Source organism: Mustela lutreola, chromosome 11 (genome assembly GCF_030435805.1).
Source record: "Mustela lutreola isolate mMusLut2 chromosome 11, mMusLut2.pri, whole genome shotgun sequence".
Lineage (NCBI taxonomy): Eukaryota > Metazoa > Chordata > Mammalia > Carnivora > Mustelidae > Mustela > Mustela lutreola.
Genome location: NC_081300.1, coordinates 95,537,333 through 95,555,838, shown reverse-complemented (window position 1 = coordinate 95,555,838; position 18,506 = coordinate 95,537,333). Strand labels below are relative to the sequence as shown.

The following is an 18,506-nucleotide window of genomic DNA, read 5'->3' as shown; positions in this document are numbered from 1 at the left end:
GGGAACAAATCTCTAAAATCAGACCGTCATTTCACTTGTTTACACAAAGATGGTGCTCTATTCCCAAGGTCAAAACACCGCTGAAAACTCAGTCCTGTTCCCCAAACATCCCCCGAGGTGGGCAACTGGGCCCTGTTTTTGCCTGCTAATGTGTTTTGAAGCCCAGCGGAAATTGAGGCAGCGAATGTCCCCGCCGCTGGTTTTGGGGGGGAGGTGTCGGGGAAGGGGAGGCTCACAGACTCTGGTCGGTGAGTTCTGCCCTCTGGGGGCCAGCCAGGTGGTTTCTGGCCCAGGTGCAGAACGCAGGGCCCCAGGGGGGCTTTTTTGCATTCTTTCTGGCAGTTGCCACCAGGGCTAAGCATGGCCAGTGATGCTCTTCCCTAACGGCCACACACAGCCGCTTAGGTGTTTTGCTGATGAGAACCCAGAAGCAGGGTTCTCTTGCTTCTGGGTTCTCCCCTTCCTCCCCTAGTCAAACTGCAGGTAGGGGTGACCCACAAGAGGTCTAAGGTCCAGGTGGCCCTCGAGGGCCACATGTGTCCCTAGGACCAGCCTACCTCCAGGTCCTTTCCAACTCTGCTCTGGTAGCTTTGCCTTACATTAGGCAGAGGGACGGGCCAGGGGACCCAGCCACCCCGTACATCCGGCTGCCAGTGTGTTTCTTGCTTTCACCAAAGCACTTTCCTATTTCAGAAACAGTGGAATGTCCAACTTTGTGAATTCCATTGCTTAACAGAAATTTGCTTTTAATGTCTAAATATTCCAAAGATTAGAGTGGGGGCAGGGAAATGCAGGAAAGCAGTGCCTCTTGGGGCGGTGGGGGGGGAACACCCCCCCCCCCACAAAGTCTTTTGTGCTTCAAACATTCTTTAAACTTCACTGCCCATAGGATCTTGTCTGAAATCTTGTGAAATGGTTAGGCCAAGAATGTCCGTCGTGAATATTTCTGCAGTGATTTCGTCTGGAAGTTCTTCTTCAAGGCAGATTTCTGAACCTAGCCAAACAAGAAAAGAAAACAAATGCTTTCATAACGATTAGGTTTCTAACTTAGAAGAATTTCCCAAAAATACAAAGAACCTATACTAGCTTTGTGCTACGGTTTGGCTGTAAGTTCTTAAAAACCCCTGGGTGGAAATTGGCTGAAATCCCTCCTTTACGGTTTGGAGCACTGTTACCAAATCTCTGTGAACTCCATTGGAAAGCCTTAATCACATGGTTTGGTTGATTTATGTGTAACAACTGGGAGCTTTACATCCTGAGGTCCCCCGGACACAAGGAATGGGGGAGGGGAGCTTGGAGGCTGGAAATGACCCACAGGATACTGGAGTCTAGAACTGTCTGAGATCAGGAACCCTGTTTAATGTGAGACTGGGAATGAACAAGGAAGCTGAGGGAGGAGCGTCGGGGTGGCTCAGTAGGTTAAGCGTCTGCCTTCAGCTTGGGTCATGATCTCGGGGTCCTGGAATCAAGTCCCACATCAGGTTCCCTGTTCAGTGGGGAGTCTGCTTCTCCCTCTCCCTCTGCCTCCTCCCCTGCTTGTGCTGTCAAATAAACAAAATCTTTAATAAGTAGACCTCATTATAGAGGCACCACCATTTTTCCCCCCAAGATTTTATTTATTTGTGAGAGAGAGAGCAAGCGAGCACAGGCAGACAGAATGGCAGGCAGAGGGAGAAGCAGGCTCCCTGCCGATCAAGGAGCCCGATGTGGGACTCAAACCCAGGACGCCGGGATCACGACCTGAGCTGAAGGCAGCTGCTTAACCAACTGAGCCACCCAGGCGTCCCAATAAAATCTTAAAAAAAAAAAAAAAAAAAAAAAAAAAAGCCACCTACAGCATCTGAAGTCTTCACAAGGTTGTTTGAAAAAAAAAAAAAGAAAGAAAGAAAGAAAGGAAAAAGGGAGGCAGAGGGAGAAGGAAGCCTGGCAAGGGTTTGGTAATGATGGCAGGCTCTGACCACCATGGGCCATCAGGCGGCATCTGGGGCTTGGCAGTGGAGACACCCTTGCAGGCCCGGGAGAACTGCTTTTTTTTTTTTTTTTAAAGATTTTATTTATTTATTTGACAGAGAGAAATCACAAGTAGTCGGAGAGGCAGGCAGAGAGAGAGAGAGAGGGAAGCAGGCTCTCTGCTCAGTGGGGAGCCCGCTTCCCCACCACCACCCCGCTCTTTCTGCCTGCCTCTCTGCCTACTTGTGATCTCTATCAAATAAATAAACAAAATCTTTAAATATATATATTTTATGTATTTATTTCAAAGAGCGAGCGAGAGAGAGAGCATGAGCAGGGGGAGGGGCAGAGGGAGAGCGAGAAGCGGACTCCCAGCTGAGCAGGGAGCCTGATGCAAGACTCAACCCCAGGACCCTGGATCATGACGTGAGCCAAAGGCAGACGCTTCACCAACCAAACCCCCAGGTCCCCCTCGGGAGAGCGGTTTAGACTGGATTCTCCAGCACTTAAATTCACAAGCCCAACTTCAGGTCCATTGTCCTCGCTCCGGTGGGCTAAAGAAAGAGGTGGACCATCCTCCAGCAGGAGGGGCGAGGAGGGGTGAGCTTTAAGAACTTCCAAGCCCTGGTGGCTTGAAGCCGGGCTGATGCTTGCTTGTTGCCTTGTCCCTACTCAAGTTTCCCGACAACGCCTCTCGCAAAACACCTTCCAGGCTGTATCTTCTCGTGCTCAGGACTCACGCACCCCAGCCGGAAAGATGGAGACCGGGTCCGTGGAACTAAGGGAACGTGCGAGCAGAAGGCACCGAGGAGGGACCGCACATGGCAACAAAGGCTTTCATCTCTCAGACACGACCCCCGCCCTCTGGTCCTTTCCTAACTTATTCATGGTGGGTCCCCAGCCGACTTTGCTGTGTGCACGGTATTAAAGAGAGAGGCTTGCACCAGTCAAGAGAAATAAATGCACTTAGGTCTCCAACAAATTGGGAAGCCACAGCTGCACGCCCAGGCAGAGCCTGCCACAGTACCTTTGACGGAGGAGGCCACAGGCTCGGATTTCCACCCCTCAGGGTTCAGTCCAAACAGGGTAGCGAAGCAGTCAGACATCTCCTCTTCGGTCATGTGCTCACCTGAGTAAAGTAGAGGAAAAAGTGTCCATTCAGCTCCTGGGACGCCGCCTCACGTCAGAGCTTATTAGCATCATTGTCCCAAGGTCTTAAAGAGAATTACTCCACGATTTCCTTTTCTCAAGACACAAAAACAATCTACGGGGTCCCATGTCACTGTCATATATCCTTTTTCATGTTGGGGTGAAGAACGGTGCTCCCAGAAGAGGAAGGCTGTTGGGGCTCGTAAGGAGAAAGAAGACAACTTTCTTTCTTTCTTTTTAAAGATTTTATTTATTGGGGCGTCTGGGTGGCTCAGTGGGTTAAAGCCTCTGTCTTCGGCTCAGGTCATGATCCTGGGGTCCTGGGATCAGGCCCCTGAGCTTTCTGCTCAGCGGGGAGCCTGCTTCCTCCTCTCTCTCTCTCTGCCTGCCTCTCTGCCTATTTGTGATCCCTCTCTGTCAAAAAAAATAAATAAAATCTTAAAAAAAAATAAAGATTTTATTTATTTATTTGTCAGACAGAGATCACAAGTAGGCAGAGAGGCAGGTAGAGAGAGAGGGGGAAGCAGGCTCCCTGCTGAGCAGAGAGCCCGATGTGGGGCTCGATCCCAGGACCTGGAGATCACGACCTGAGCCGAAAACAAGAGGCTTTAACCCACTGAGCCACCCAAAGTTGCCCCAGAAGATAACTTTCTGATAAAGGCCATGTTCAGCTTCATTTCCCCTTCCCTCACACCAGGACCACCAGTCTGATGGAGAGGAAGAAAGCCTACCTGACTTCCTCGTGTACAATAATGAGGAAAACAGTGGGGAGAAACAGAACATTTTACATTGGCGTTCTTTTACCTCACCATTGCGTCCCAATGTCATCGCAGCCCAGTGACACTGGTGGCTCACCCTTTCGCTCCCCTTTTACAAGTGAGGATACTGATCCTCACGGGGGTTCAGCAAGTTGGGGCATAAATCACATTCTTAGGGACCCAGGATGGCACCCTTCCAATCACCCTGAGTTTGCCAGCTCTACGGACCAGCAGGTAACGTCCCTCATGGTTGAAACCATGGTTTTGGGGGGAAGCAGACATCGTCTGCTGATGCCAGGGGTCTGCTGCCCCCCCAAAACAACTCCTCTCCAGTGGCAACAGCCCAATGGTGTGATAAGAAACTACCTATTGGGGCGCCTGGGTGGCTCAGTGGGTTAAAGCCTCTGCCTTCAGCTCAGGTCATGATCTCAGGGTCCTGGGATGGAGCCCCACATCGGGCTCTCTGCTCAGCAGGGAGCCTGCTTCCCCCCCTCCCTTCTGCCTGCCTCTCTGTCTACTTGTGATCTGTCCGTCAAATAAATAAATAAAGTCTTAAAAAAAAAAAAAGAAACTCGCTATTTATGGATTTACCTTTCGTTAGAAGCAGATTCAGGAAATCTTCTCTTCGTATGGCTTTCTTTCCTTTTGAATTGGTAAAACCAAGAATGTCAAAGCTCTCCTGGATCCCACGCATGGTGTTACCGAAAGGTGGCCTATGATTGAGGTAAACTTTGAAGAAATCTGGTAAGTTGATTTTGTCAATTAGCTTTCCAGTGTCCACATATTCACTAAATCTGACTTCGTTAAACATATCATCAATCTAGGGAAGAGAGTTTAAAAAAAAAAAAAAAGACTATGGTGAGCAGGAGAGGCACTTCGGGGGCACCTGGGTGGCTGTCTCGGTTGGTGGGGTGTCCAGCTCTTGGTTTTGGCTCAGGCTGTGATCTCTGGGTTACAAGATCGAGCCCTGTGTTGAGTCCTGTGCTCCGCATGGAGTGAGTCTGGTTGTCCCTCTCCCCCACCCCCTGCCCCTCCACCACACACTCTCTCTCGCTCTCTCTAAAATAAATAAATAACACCCGTTTTTAAAAAAAAAAAGAAAAGACACCTTTAAAAAACATCTTTAAAAAAAAAACCATCTTGCTATATTTCTAAAAATTGGACAGTAACAGACAGATGTTTACAGTTAGCTGAAAACCTGTCTGTTGAGGGTTGCTTATATCCCCCAAGAAAAAGATGTTGATGTCCTCACCCCCAGGAGCTCAGAATGTGACTTTATTTAGAAACAGGGCCATGGCAGCCGTAATTAGTGAAGATGAGGTCATACTGGGGTGGGATGGGCCTTTAATCCATTGTGAATGGTGTCCTTATAAGAAGAGGGGAGAGACACAGGGAGGGGACAGCCATGTGATGACAGAGGCAGGGAGTGGAACGATGCTGTTTCAAGCCCAGGGCTGCTGGTGGCCAGCAGAGGCTGGAGGAGGTGAGGAAGAAGGGAGGATTTCAGAGCACGCCCCTGCTGACAAGTGGATTTATCCTATAAGAGGATACACGTCTGTTGTTGGAAGCCACCAGGGTGTGATGCCTTGTTAACAGCCCTAAGACAGCTGGCCAGTTTTCCAATCCTATCAGCACTGTTACTTACCTACCCATCTCATCTACTTCCTTGCTTTGGCAAATAGAGCTTAATTTCATTTAGAAGGCAGAATCCTCACAAACTTGGAAATTAAAAGAACAAGCAAATAATTCCATGTGAAATTCAAATATAGGACCAAGGGCCCTAGTAAATTTCAATTAACTGCACCATGATTCTTGTTTTCTTTCCTCTCTTTTCCATTTTCAATGTGCAATATTTTATATATACAAAAGATTACATGGAACTTATGGGATTTGATTAAAAGATGAACACCTAAGAAGCCATCATTCATTGAAAAGTTCAACAAAATTGATAAATCTTTAGGTAGAATAACCAAGAAAAAAAAAAAAAGAGAAAAGACTCAAAATACTAAAATTGGGACTGAAAGAGGGGCTACCAGTACCAACTTTTCAGAAATAAAAAGGAGGGTAGCTCTTTCTGCCACAGATCTTGTCTTTGTGTTTTAATAAAACATTTTTTGCACCAAATAAAGTATGAGCAACAGCCTGTTAATAGGATAACTTAGACAAAATGAACACATTCCTAGAAAGAAACAAACGACCAAAGCTGACTCAAGAAGAAATAGAAAATCTGAATAGACCTATAACAAGTGAAAAGATTGAATTGGTAATTTTAAAACTTCCACAAAGAGGGGTGCCTGGCTGGCTCAGTCAGAAGAGCATCTGACTTGATCTTGGGGTTGTGAGTTGGGCCCCATGTTGGGTGTAGAGATTGCTTAAAACAACAACAACAAAAACTTAAAAAAAAAAATTTCCTTGAAGGAAAGCCAAAGACGAGATGACTTCACTGGTGAATTCTACCAAATACTTAAAAAATACCAATTCTCCACAAACTTTCCCAAACACAGAAGAAAAGGGAACACTTCCCAATTCATTCAATGAGGACTGCTTCCTGATTTGGAAATTCATTATGCATTTGCCAAGTTTTCTAGAATGAGAAAAGGGTGCTGACCTGTCTATGGATTCGAAGGAAAATACGGTGCCCTTTAGTACAGATCTCCAATGGGTCTCCTTAGGGAACAGGCAGAATGAGGGAAAGGGAGAAATAGAAAAACAAACAAAAGCCCTCCTCAGTGTCCTCCTCCTCTCTCTCTGCACTATTTTTTTAAAAGATTTTATTTATTTATTTGACACAGAGAGAGATCACAAGTAGGCAGAGAGGCAGGCAGAGAGAGAGGGGGAAGCAGGCTCCCTGCTGAGCAGAGAGCCCGATGCGGGCTCGATCCCCAGACCCTGGGATCATGACCCGAGCCGAAGGCAGAGGCTTTAACCCACTGAGCCACCCAGGCGCCCATCTCTGCACTATTTTTGTACCAGGCATATTGCAGTCAGCTGAAATTCAGAAACCCAAGTTATGTCTGGCAAAGGGCTAAAAATTAGTAATTTACTTTAATATTTACATTTTAAACTGATATATTTCCTAATAAATTGTGAGACTTGGAATTTTACAGAGAGAAAATAAGAGTCACAGAAAAGTGGGAAATATTTTTTTCCCCCTGAACATGAACTCAGTTTTGGTCTGTAGGAATAAATCAGGAAATGAATCTATATTTGTATACAACACTTATCAATAGGGAACCAATTTTTCCCTGTCCACTACATTTTAGAAAACAAAAATTGGAAGAACACCCTTTTGAACCTACATCAAATATCAGCTGGTCTGGGGCACCCTAGTGCCTTGGTCTGGCCCCAAGTATCAAGAAGAAAATGGGGCGCCTGGGTGGCTCAGTGGGTTAAGGCATCTGCTTTTGGCTCAGGTCATGATCTCAGAGTCCTGGGATTAAGCCCCGAATCAGCCTCTCTGCTACTTGTGACCTCTTTCTCTGTCAAATAAATAAATAAATATCGGGATGCCTGGGTGGCTCAGTTGGTTAAGCAGCTGCCTTCGGCTCAGATCATGATCCCAGGGCCCTGGGATCGAGTCCCACATCGGGCTCCTTGCTCAGCAGGGAGGCTGCTTCTCCCTCTGCCTCTGCCTGCCTCTCTGCCTGCCTGTGCTCACTCGCTCTCTCTCCCTCTATCTCTGACAAATAAATAAATAAAATCTTTTAATAAATAAATAAATAAAAATCTTTTACAAAAAAAGAAGAAGAAGAAGAAAATAAAAGTCTTTTGCAGTCCAACCAACCAACCGTAATTTCTGTGGAAGATCTGAGGTATTTTCTTTCCATTCCCCTCCCACTCATACAAAATATATATGTATATGCTTTGCAAAATTCTCATCACATATGTATATAGCTTTGTATCCTGGGTTTTTTTTCCCCCTTAAACACTGTATCTTAGTGATCAGTATTTAGATTAGTACTTAGATTAGTATTTTCTTTTTTTTTTTTAAGATTTATTTTTTTTTTTGACAGAGACAGAGATCACAAGTAGGCAGAGAGGCAGGCAGAGAGAGAAGGAAGCAGGCTCCCTGCTGAGCAGAGAGCCGGATGTGGGGCTCCATCCCAGAACCCTGGCATCATGACCTGAGCCGAAGGCAGAGGCTTTAACCCACTGAGCCACCCAGGCGCCCCTAGATTAGTATTTTCAAAGAAGCCATTTCTTTTCTTTTTTTTTTTTTAATATTTATTTATTTATTTGACAGACAGAGATCACAAGTGGGCAGAGAGAGAGGAGGAAGCAGGCTCCCTGCTGAGCAGAGAGCCCGATGTGGGGCTCGATCCCAGGACCCCAGGATCATGACCTGAGCCGAAGGCAGAGGCTTTAACCCACTGAGCCACCCAGGCGCCCCAAGCCATTTATTTTCAATGTAACATTCTAGGAATGGTCTTTTTTTTTTTCTTCAAGATTTTATTTATTTATTTGACAGAGAAAGACACAGCAAGAGACGGAACACAAGCAGGGCGAGTGGGAGAGGGAGGAAGCAGGCTTCCCGTGGAGCAGGGAGCCCGATGTGGGACTCGATCCCAGGACCCTGGGATCATGACCTGAGCCAAAGGCAGATGCTTAAGACTGAGCCACACAGGCACCCCTAGGAATGGTCTTTAGACATAACGTCATTCGTTACAGATACGAATAAACTTTAAATGATACTACATAAGTAACTTTAAGTGGTAACATTTTCAATTGGAGCACTTATTTAGTTTATATTATGTACAATTGCAAGTCATGTATAATTTTATGTATATATAAAACACTACCCAGGATAACATTATTTAGATTTTTTTAACTGTATTAATTATAATTGTATTATAAACATGTGCTACTATTTAACTATGAGCCAGGAGAGACTAGGGCTCAAAGTTTGACCATTGATGATAGACCTAGGTTCAAATCTTGACTTTCCCACTTTCTTTCTGCACTGACTCAGTTTCCTCATCTTGAAAAAGGGGGTAACGGAGTTTTGAATGTATTTATTTGAATGTATTTAAGGTGCTAAACATTGATGCCTAATACATTGTAAGCTCTCAAAAGGCGGTAACTATTCTGGTGATTATTATACTGCCTATGCCCTTGCTAATTACGACCCATGTAATTATTATATAAATTATAATTCATAGTTACATAAAGTATATGTACGACTTATAATTACATAAATAATATACATGATAAATATGAATTATAAACATCATACACGATTTAACTCAATTCCGAAATAGAAGACTAACCCAAAAACAACAAAAAGGAGCTCTAAAGCGGGAGTTACTCATACCCAGAGTGCTCAGCGAACGTTCTCAGCACAAACCGAGGAGGTGATTCACCTCTTTACCCTCTTTTCCCATGCAACTGATCAAGGATCACTGCTCGAAAAGCACCGAGTTGGCAGTTAGAGCACCCTTGACATCTCTTTCCTGAGACTCCTTTGCAAGCATGAGTTGAAAAGACAGACTTCGCTACATGTCGAGACAAAGTTCACACTGGGAGAGGAGCCCCGGAGACAGAATGGAAGGCTGTGAGCCTTCCCCGAGCCCCAGAGCGAGGCCGGGCTGGGGAGGAGCAGAGGCTCCCGCCACCCTGCCCCGAGCGCCAGGCTTCTGCCAGGCCTTTTATCAGCATTCTGGCCCTTCCTCCGCGAAGACTGTGTTTTTCATTTGGTTCACTCGAGCAGATTTAAACATTGGGGCCCCTTCCCAGAGATCCTGATTTCATTCATCGGGGTTGGGGGGGCAGTATAAGCAGTCGTGTTTTTTAAAAGCTTCCCAAGGGATCTGAATGTATAGCCAAGGTTGAGACGCACAGCTTCAAATCAGGGGTGCTCAAGCTTTGTCAGGGGGTCAACAGGACCAGGAGGGCTTATTTTAAAAAATACTTCAGGTCCCGCCCCCGGAGTTTCTGATTCAGTGAGTCTGGCTGTTGGGGGCCGGGGTGGGTGGTGGTGGTGGTGCAGAGAGTCTGCCTTTCTTAACAAGTCTTCGGCTTGCTGGCTTGGCCGGGAGGGGCACCTCTTTGGGAACAACTGCTCTTAGACCACAGAGCTTGGGCAGAGGGAAGACACCAGCCCCCAGAAGAATCGGGACCTGGCTTGGGGTGTTCAATAGAGAGGCGCGTTGTAGGGACCCAGAGAAGTAAGAAAGGAAACAAAAGAAAGCCCAGGATGCAGGCACAGGAGGTCATGGGAGAATTGTTCTTGAAATACACAAAAGTCTTCTTTAAAATAAACACTTGCAGGCACCTGGGTGGCTCAGTCGGTTAAGCGACTGCCTTCAGCTCAGGTCATGATTCTGGGGTCCTGGGATCAAGTCCCACATCAGGCTCCCCCTGCTCTGTGGGGAGCTTGCTTCTCCCTCTTCTGCCTGCTACTCCCCACTCCCCATCTTGTGCTCTCTCTCTCTCTGTGTCAAATAAATAAATAAAATCTTTAAAAATAACCACTTGCTGCCTTCGTTGTTTTAGTTCAGTTTAGTAGCGGTAACTGAGCATTTGGTTTCGTGCTAGGTGAATGGAAAGCAAGCCACTTAATTATGACGAGAACAGCCCTGCACTCTAGGACTTCTCAGGCGGCAAATATTTATTAAACACCTGCTAGGTGCCAAGCCCTGGTCTGGGCCCTGTGAAGAGACAACGTATACGGAGAGTGAACCAAAAGGAAGGTCTTTCACTGCGGTTTGGTTCTCAGCCCTGGCTGCCTGTGAAGCACCCCTGGGGGGCTTTCCTCATCAGCTGAGCCCAGACTCCACTCCTAGATTCACTGCTCAGAAGGGTGGCCCAGGCACCGGCACGAGTGACTTATGTTTGAATTCCGCAGCTCTCAGACCTTCGGTGCCAAATGCAGGTGCTCGGCTGCAGAAGCCCTCAGTGAGGTGGGCCTGGGAAGGCCTCATGGAGGAGGTGGATGGGGAGGTCAGCCAGCAAGGATCCGGCCAGTCTAAGGTGAGGGGGAGCACGTGTGAGGAGGGGGCGTGAGCAGCTCCCCCAAGCCCCTCCCACGTCTCCTGTCACTGTTGGAACCACCACCAACAAATGAAGCGGCTTAAAGCACACGAGCTGGTCTCCTTGTTCTCAAGGTCAGAAGTCTGCCATGGGTCTGAAGAGCCAACATGAAGGTGTGCGTGGGGCTGCGTTCTTTCTGGAAGCTCTAGTGGAGAATCTGCTTGTGTTGCCCTTCAGCTTCTAGAGGTGCCACTGTTCCTTGGCCCTTGGCCCTTCCATCTTCAAAGCCAGCAGCCTCATCACGAGCTCTGGCACCTCCTTCCCTTCTCGTGCCTCCTCCTCTGACCCCGACCTCTTGGCTCCCTCTTCTAAAGACCCTTGTGATTACACCAGGTCCGCCAGATTATCCAGGATAATCTCCCATCTCAAGATCCTTAATTTAATCATACTTGTGACATTCTCTTGCCACGTGAGGTAGTGTATTCACAGGTTGCAGGAATGAAGACCCAGACCCCTCTGGGGGGTATTATCCCTCCTGCCACCAGACCGGCGGGTCGGGATTCCCATGAAGCACCGAGAACCTTGGTGCTATCGGCAGGTCAGAAGTGGCACACTGGCAGGGTTTGTGTGGGACTTCCAGAATTAGGAGATTTCATATAGAAATCTCGCTTTCAGGGGCACCTGGGTGGCTCAGTGGGTTAAGCCTCTGCCTTCGGCTCAGGTCATGATTTCAGGATCCTGGGATCGAGTCCCGCATTGGGCTCTCTGCTCAGCAGGGAGCCTGCTTCCTCCTCTCTCTCTCTCTGCCTGTCTCTCTGTCTACTTGTGATCTCTGTCAAATAAATAAATAAAATCTTAAAAAAAAAAAAAAGAAATCTAGCTTTCAGACTTCTCTTGGAAAGTCGGAGGAGTCTGATGATGGTAGGCCTGCATTTCCAGACGCAGACCTGAGAAGAAACCATCCCTGTTAGAGAGAGGGGTTCTCCGGCAGGGACACCACGGTATCCAGGCAAGAGGGGCCCCCTCTGGTTAACCTCAAAGGAGTCTTGGGGCCATAGGAGGTCCCCACCTAGACGCCCTGCCCTCCATCATAACCCATGCTCTGGGAACCCGGAACCCCAGGACTACCCCGGCCCCCAAATAACCCAAGCCCACTTCCAGGGCCTGCAGGTCTCCTGAAGTCTTCCTTGGAGAGGGACCTGCACTGTGACCACGCCCACGGGGTTGAAGGCTGGCCAAGGAGGGAGCCGGGCAGGAAGACAGGCAGTCGCCACTGGCCTGGCCCTCCTCATGCCGCCCGTCCAAGTGGGAAACGCAGGGAGCCCCAGAATCTGAAGGAGCCCAAGTCAGAGGGAGAACTGTCAGGGCAGAGTATTAACAGCTTGCTGCTTGGTTTGTAACTTCCCAGGCTTAGCCACGCGGTGCCTGGGCTTCTGCAGGCCCTGCTGTGTGGCCTATGACAGAAGGGAGACCCGGTCCTGGTGGCCTGGGTCCCCTTGCTCAGGCTTGTTTTACTCTGCCTCCTCGGCCATTCACTCCCATGGCAGCAGAAAGCCACTAATGGCCTTAGCACCATTTTCTACTCACGCTTTCTAGCCTCCCTGTGAGGCAGAGAGGAACACGCGACATTTGAGCGCAGGCCTCCCTCGGTGGACAAGCAGGCTGCTGGCTGCTGGCACGCCTCTGTTTCTCTTGTGCTGGTTTCTCGGGCTCGCATGGCCAGGAGGACTCTCTGTCTGCTCAGGGCCCCCGACCCCCGTCCCCCGCCCCAGGGTGCCCTCTAGCGCAGCCCCAGCAGATGCTGAGGAGCCCACTGTCCCGGTGCGTGTTGTCACCGGGGACCCTCTCCTGGGGCCCCGGGCAGGGAAGGAGGGCACTGGGGAGGAGGCTGCCAGGCCTGGCAGCCCCTCTGCACACTCGCATCTGGAGACACCTCCACTATTTATGCTGGGCTCCGTGACTCACGACCGCTCCCTGCTTCCTCCAGGAACTATATTTGGACGACGGCTGCCTTTCTCCAGGAGTGAGACGGGCCACACCCGCGGGACCCAGTGGCAGGGTCAGGCCAGCCCTTGGTGCTTGGCCTCCGTGCTTGCTCTCTCCCTGCTGTCTGCGGTGAGGGGGGCCCAGAAACGAAAGCACTGCTCACTGGGGGCCCCTTAGGAGAACCTTCCCCCAGGCCCTCATCAGAGCCCCGGGGTCAAACACTTCCACGCTCACCCTCCAGGAAACGGCTTTAAAATCTAAATGTCAAGTCCTCCAGCTTGTCCCAGACCCACAGTCGAGGGTTTGTCAGGCAAGCGCTCACCGCTCTTCAAAGTCCTGCTTCCTTGTAGCTACCCAGAAACATGCACCCAGAAACTGGTTCAGGCCAAGAAATAATAAATAGAGACCAATCTGGCCGTTCCGCAAACATGGGAGTTATTGATACGCAATTCTACCCCCCAGGTACGGAGGCACAAGAAATTAAAACCCAGCTTTTGTACACAAATATTCATAGCGGCGTTACTCATAAGAGCCAAAATGTGGAAACCACCCAAATGTCCATCATTCGATGAATGAAAAAACGCGACACATCCATACGAATGAACAGAATATTATTCAGTTACAAAGAGGAAGGAAGCATGGACACCTGCTACAACCCGGAGGAAACTTGCAAACGTGATTCTCCCGTGAGGGAAGCCAGACACAAAAGACCACATAGTGCATGAGGCCATCGCTATGAAATGTCCAGAACAGGCAAATGCATAGAGGCAGGAAGGAGACGGGTGGGTGCCGGAAGCGGGGAGGTAGGAGTGGGGACCGTATTTGGTGGGTCACCGTATTACATGCGTTCATGGGTGTGGGGTTTCTTTTTAGGGTGATAACATGCTCTGGGATTAGACAGCGGTGATGGCTGCACAACTCTGTGAACTAAAAGCCATTTCAAATGCATGAACTGTAGGGGATGGGACAGAGCTCCGCAAAAGTTGTCAAAAAGAAAGAAAAATAATGGGAGGTGAAGTCATGGCAAAGGCAAGTAACAAAGCAAATAACACTCATATTTTTTTGAATATGTTTTCCACCACCACTATGACCTATCCTGTTGCAATCATAAAACCAATAAAGATTAGTACACGCTTGTTATAAAAAAAATTCAAGCAAAGATATATAAGGAGAAAAGAGATATAAAATGAAATAAAATGCCCTATCATTCCCCATCCCTCAGCTATAACCAGCATTCAATGTCGCAATTTTTAGGTTTTTTTTTTTCCTTGTTCGCACTAACGAGTCCGCGTAGAAACAGAACCTGGGAAGCCCCACTTCCCCATCTGTAAAATGGAGACTATAAAAGCATCTTCCTGCCGGAGGGTTAAACACCAGCAGGGTTGGCATAAAACGGGGCGTGTGGCAGGAGCCCCAGAGAGAAGGGCCTGGCTGTTGCTGGTGGTGCTGGTGTTATTATGGTATTGTTGTCCCCTGCACTCTTTTTTTGGCGGTTGTGTGGCATTTCGGGATTTCTCTCTTTAAACGCGTTAAAGTGTGAACAACAGAAATTGTTTTGTCTGACCCTGATCTCTCTGCAGGGGCACACACTGCTCCCTGGTATAGGGCTCTCAGCTGACCGGGAAGTCCTCCCTAGAGCACTGGGCCATAGAAGGAACTCCCAACATTTCTGTTTCAGAGCAAACCCAACATGTTGAGGGCTTCTTTTCTACGTGCAAATCTCCCAATTCCCATGGGGTCTTGATCGGGGCAGACCCTGTGCCCATGACCACTGGTTCGGATTTCTCCTCCTTGCATGGGGAAAGCTGCGCTGGTTGGCCACAGGCCCTCCATCCCAGCTGGGACCATGGTTTAGCCACAAGATTAGCACAAAGGGCTTTGGGAGGATTTGTTTGTTTATCTTCCTGGGTTTTGTTCTCGATACAAAAGCAACACAAGCCACACGCTTGTAGCTAAGAAAAATTAAAACATTACAGAACTGTATAGTGTAAGTCCCTTTCCCCATATAACCACAACTGTCTTCTAAGGAGGGTAGAAACTACTAAATGGGTAATTTTTCATTTATAGACCCTCAAGATGGGCTTGGGTTGCAGGTTTGGACACAGAAGCTAAGAAAGCCAAACTGGCCATGGCTAACACAAGGAGAACGTGGCGTTCCTGGGCGTGCACCAGGACAGAGGGGGAGCAGAGCACGGAGTCGTGCGTGGGATGAAGGCCAGCAAGGAAGCCCCTGTCAGAGTGACTGGCAGGACTGGGAGAAACGTCTAAAAGCAGTTTCTGGTACATTGCTGGGAAATCCAGGTCTGTGTCTCTTTCTGATGATTCCCAAATTTTCAAGCAAGTTGTCTTCCACGAGTGGGCTTTGTGTTTTTGTGGAAACTGAGGAATGAGCTGAGTGTCAGGTCTGGAATGACGTGGGGTAGATAGAGTCTGCACACACACATGGGAGCCCCCAGGGGAGCCCCCAAACCCTGACTCTCATGGACCAGAGCCAGGTTCCAGCTGGTACCAGAGGCCCCTGCTGACACGGGCTTATGTGCACAAAGTGGGAAGTAAAGATTCTCCCAAAGCCCGCCCCTCAGAAGTCAATGTTGTTAAGCATTTGGGGCGTGGTCTTTCAGAGTTTTGCTAGGCATGTATGAATATCTAAATTATTATTAATGAAATGAGTTCATGCTTTACACATGGTTTTGTGACTTGCCCTTTTCCCTTTAATCACAAATCCTCCGTACATGCTTTTTGAGTCAAAAAACGTTGGTCATGGGGCACCTGGGTGGCTCAGTGGGTTAAAGCCTCTCCCTTTAGCCCAGATCATGGTCTCAGGGACCCAGGATCGAGCCCTGCCTGCATCGGGCTCTCCGCTCTGTGGGGAGCCTGCTTCTCCCTCTCCCTCTGCCACTCCCCCTGCTTGTGCTCTTTCTCTGTCAACTATATAAATAAAATCTTTACCAAAAAAAATTTTTTTTAAAGTTCAGTGATTGTTTATTCCTCTCTAAATATTCCTAAAAACACTAAGTTCCTGAATCTATCAAACGCTACTGCTGATTACCCTGAAATCAAATAATAATGTCAGGGATTCTCCTTCCCTTGTCTTTGTGCCAGATCTGACCAAAGCCCATCACCCCCTCCCTCCCTCATTCATCTGACCAACATTTGCAGAGTGTCCCTTATGTGAACACTTGCCAGACACACCCCTCTCTGCTCACATTTATAGAACTAAGTGGTGACCCAACTGTTAATTCAATGCGAAAACCTATCAGGATTAAACAAGGAGTGCTCTGCAAGCAAAACAGAAACGTTGCCACCAGTAAGCATGTGACTTGCCATGTGAAGCACAGGCAAGTCCCCAACAGGGCACTCCAGAGTCCTGCAGGAAAAGAAAATGATGAAGCTAGAAGACGAAACTTTGTCCTGTGTGTACGTTTTCCTGTAGAAAACCGTGATGCCGAAGTTTTGGTTCCTTCTATCACATTACAAACAGTGCAAACAGTTCATTTTAAAAAATGAAGATCTCTAAGTAGAGTAGGCCCTCCCTGACCACACTTTGGCTGTATTATGCCCAAGTACAGCGCTCTGCAAAGCATGGGAAGGGTTAGGAATTTGCAGAGAGGGTTATATTCTTCTGTAATTTGGCTTCAATTTACCACACTGACTAGATTCAAAACCCGTAGGCAGTTAAATTGACGTAAGAGAAAAGATAAGTAACGTATAGCCTGGGTGGTGGTGGGGCACTGGTGTGAACCTCTGTGACTGTGTCTTTTATGGAACCAAGTGCTGAAGTATTCTACTAGCTCTGTGTCCTTCCTGCAGCTTCTCGGGGACGGGGGAACAGCTGCATCTTAATGGGAAATGTTTCATTAACCACAACGAAGCCTGAATTTGAAAGTTTCAAAGCCCTGAAGAAGTTCTTATGGAAGTCCCTAAAATCTAATGTGAAAACAAGAGATCAAAAAGTTTTCAGATAGAAACAGACTCATCAGCTCGTGAGGTCTGCACACTGATGTGGCCACATCTGGGCCAGGGGCCTTTGGAAAACATCTCCAGAGAGTGAGTGTGTTTATTTAGGTGGACGGAAAACCCTGGAGGCCAAGGGATTTATGAAGACCTCCCAGGGGGCACTGAAACTCTCCTTTGTGACAGAGAGGAGAGAGGTCTCCAACAGCCATTGGAAACCATACAATTGCCATTTCCACTTCTTTTTGTGTATAGCGGAGGCTCGATGCCACTTTACATTTGCTGCAGACTAATGTTTTTTTTCTGGGGACGGTTTACTCACCAGCAAGACCTGGAGAGGGTGTTAGGTCTTAGTATGTTTTGCCAGTGACTGGCTGGCTGAGGACCTTCAATCACGGCACGAGCTTGCTTCTACAGGAAGCAGGAAAAGGCCAGTCACTCTGAGCCCTCCATCTGTCTGTAGCACCTCATGTGCTAGGTAGCGAGGGTCACAGAGGCTAAACACCAAGAATTCCCTTACCAGCCAAGCAGGACTGCAGAGGACACATTTAAATGAGCTTAGGGCTGAAAATCAAGGATCCTGAAGGAGGGGTGCGTGGCTGGCTGCCAGTAGAGCATGTGACTCTTGATCTCAGGGTTGTGAGTTTGAGCCCCACACTGAGGGTGTAGAGCTTACGAGAAAGAAGGAAGGAAAGAAGGAAAAGAAAAGAAAAGAAAATCCCTTAAAAAAAATCCTGAATGAGAAAACTGCTATCAGTTTGATGACTTTTCAGTCACTTATGCAAAGTGCCTTTACCAGATGAGTCAAGGAAATAAGAAACTGGTTTTAGAAAGGAAATTGTGAACAAAGAACCACACAGTCAGAGAAGCCCTGGCCCTGAGGTGTTTCACAAGCTCGCGTCCAGAGATGAGGACACGATGATGAAAACAGTGATACTCGATGGTATTTTCCAAACGTGTAACACGCCACGGCCTGTGCTAAGTAGATGCGCGGTCACTCTTCAGTCACCCGTCCCAGGAGGTGGGCGCTACTACTACTCCCACTTCACAGATGAGGAAACAGAGACTTGGAGAAGTCAGGGATGCGACCCAATCGTGCGGCTGCCCAGTGGCTCCAGGCAGGGGGTCGGCCCTGGGGCCACCTGACGCGGGAGGCGCTGCCTCCCTACACGGATGGCTTGAACCCGAGACACATCTGATGCCCGCCCGCAGGACGTGCGTAGCGGTGAACCTGAGACACCTACAGGGGTGGAAGAGGGACCCTCTCCCCGACTAGATGATGGAGTAAGGGACACCCCAGTTCCAGAGGCCTCCCTGTGAAGTAAGAGTGTGTGGCACCTGCTTCAGAACAGGCCAAAGGTGCCCAGGAAGTTGGTGGGTCTGGATGTAACAGGAGCTGGTAATTGTTGAAGCTGACTGATGGGCACACGACAGTTTATTACACTATTTTCTCTGCTTTTTTCTGTTAGGAATTTTCTAAAATAAAAAGTTAAAAATAAGTAAGAGAGGGGCTGTCTCATGTACCTCTTAAACAGAACACGCCGTGTTGACAGGAAATACGAAAGTGAGAAAAGGGGCTAATCAGTAGCTACTCTGTGTGGCACGGGGTGGGGGGGGTCCTTAGACCCACGTCTGTCAGTCCTCGAAACAACGCTGGAGGTGCCAGCTCCCACCAGCCTCGTCTGACAGACGCCGTCACAGGAACTCAGACTCTCGCTGACATGACTTGCAAGGGGTCAG

The 18,506-nt window shown here is 48.3% G+C and overlaps 1 protein-coding gene across 1 annotated transcript in view; it reads right to left on the bottom strand.

The window, feature by feature from the left end:
* Positions 1–712: 712 nt before the first annotated feature.
* Positions 713–18,506, bottom strand: part of CFAP251 (cilia and flagella associated protein 251) — a gene marked incomplete at its 5' end in the record, with an annotated part of 63,257 nt that continues 45,463 nt past the window's right edge. Inside the window, 3 exons of the mRNA XM_059138990.1 lie at positions 713–994; positions 2,978–3,079; positions 4,449–4,677. Coding sequence (XP_058994973.1) covers positions 870–994; positions 2,978–3,079; positions 4,449–4,677 — 456 coding nt within the window. The remainder of the gene's footprint in view (positions 995–2,977; positions 3,080–4,448; positions 4,678–18,506) is intronic.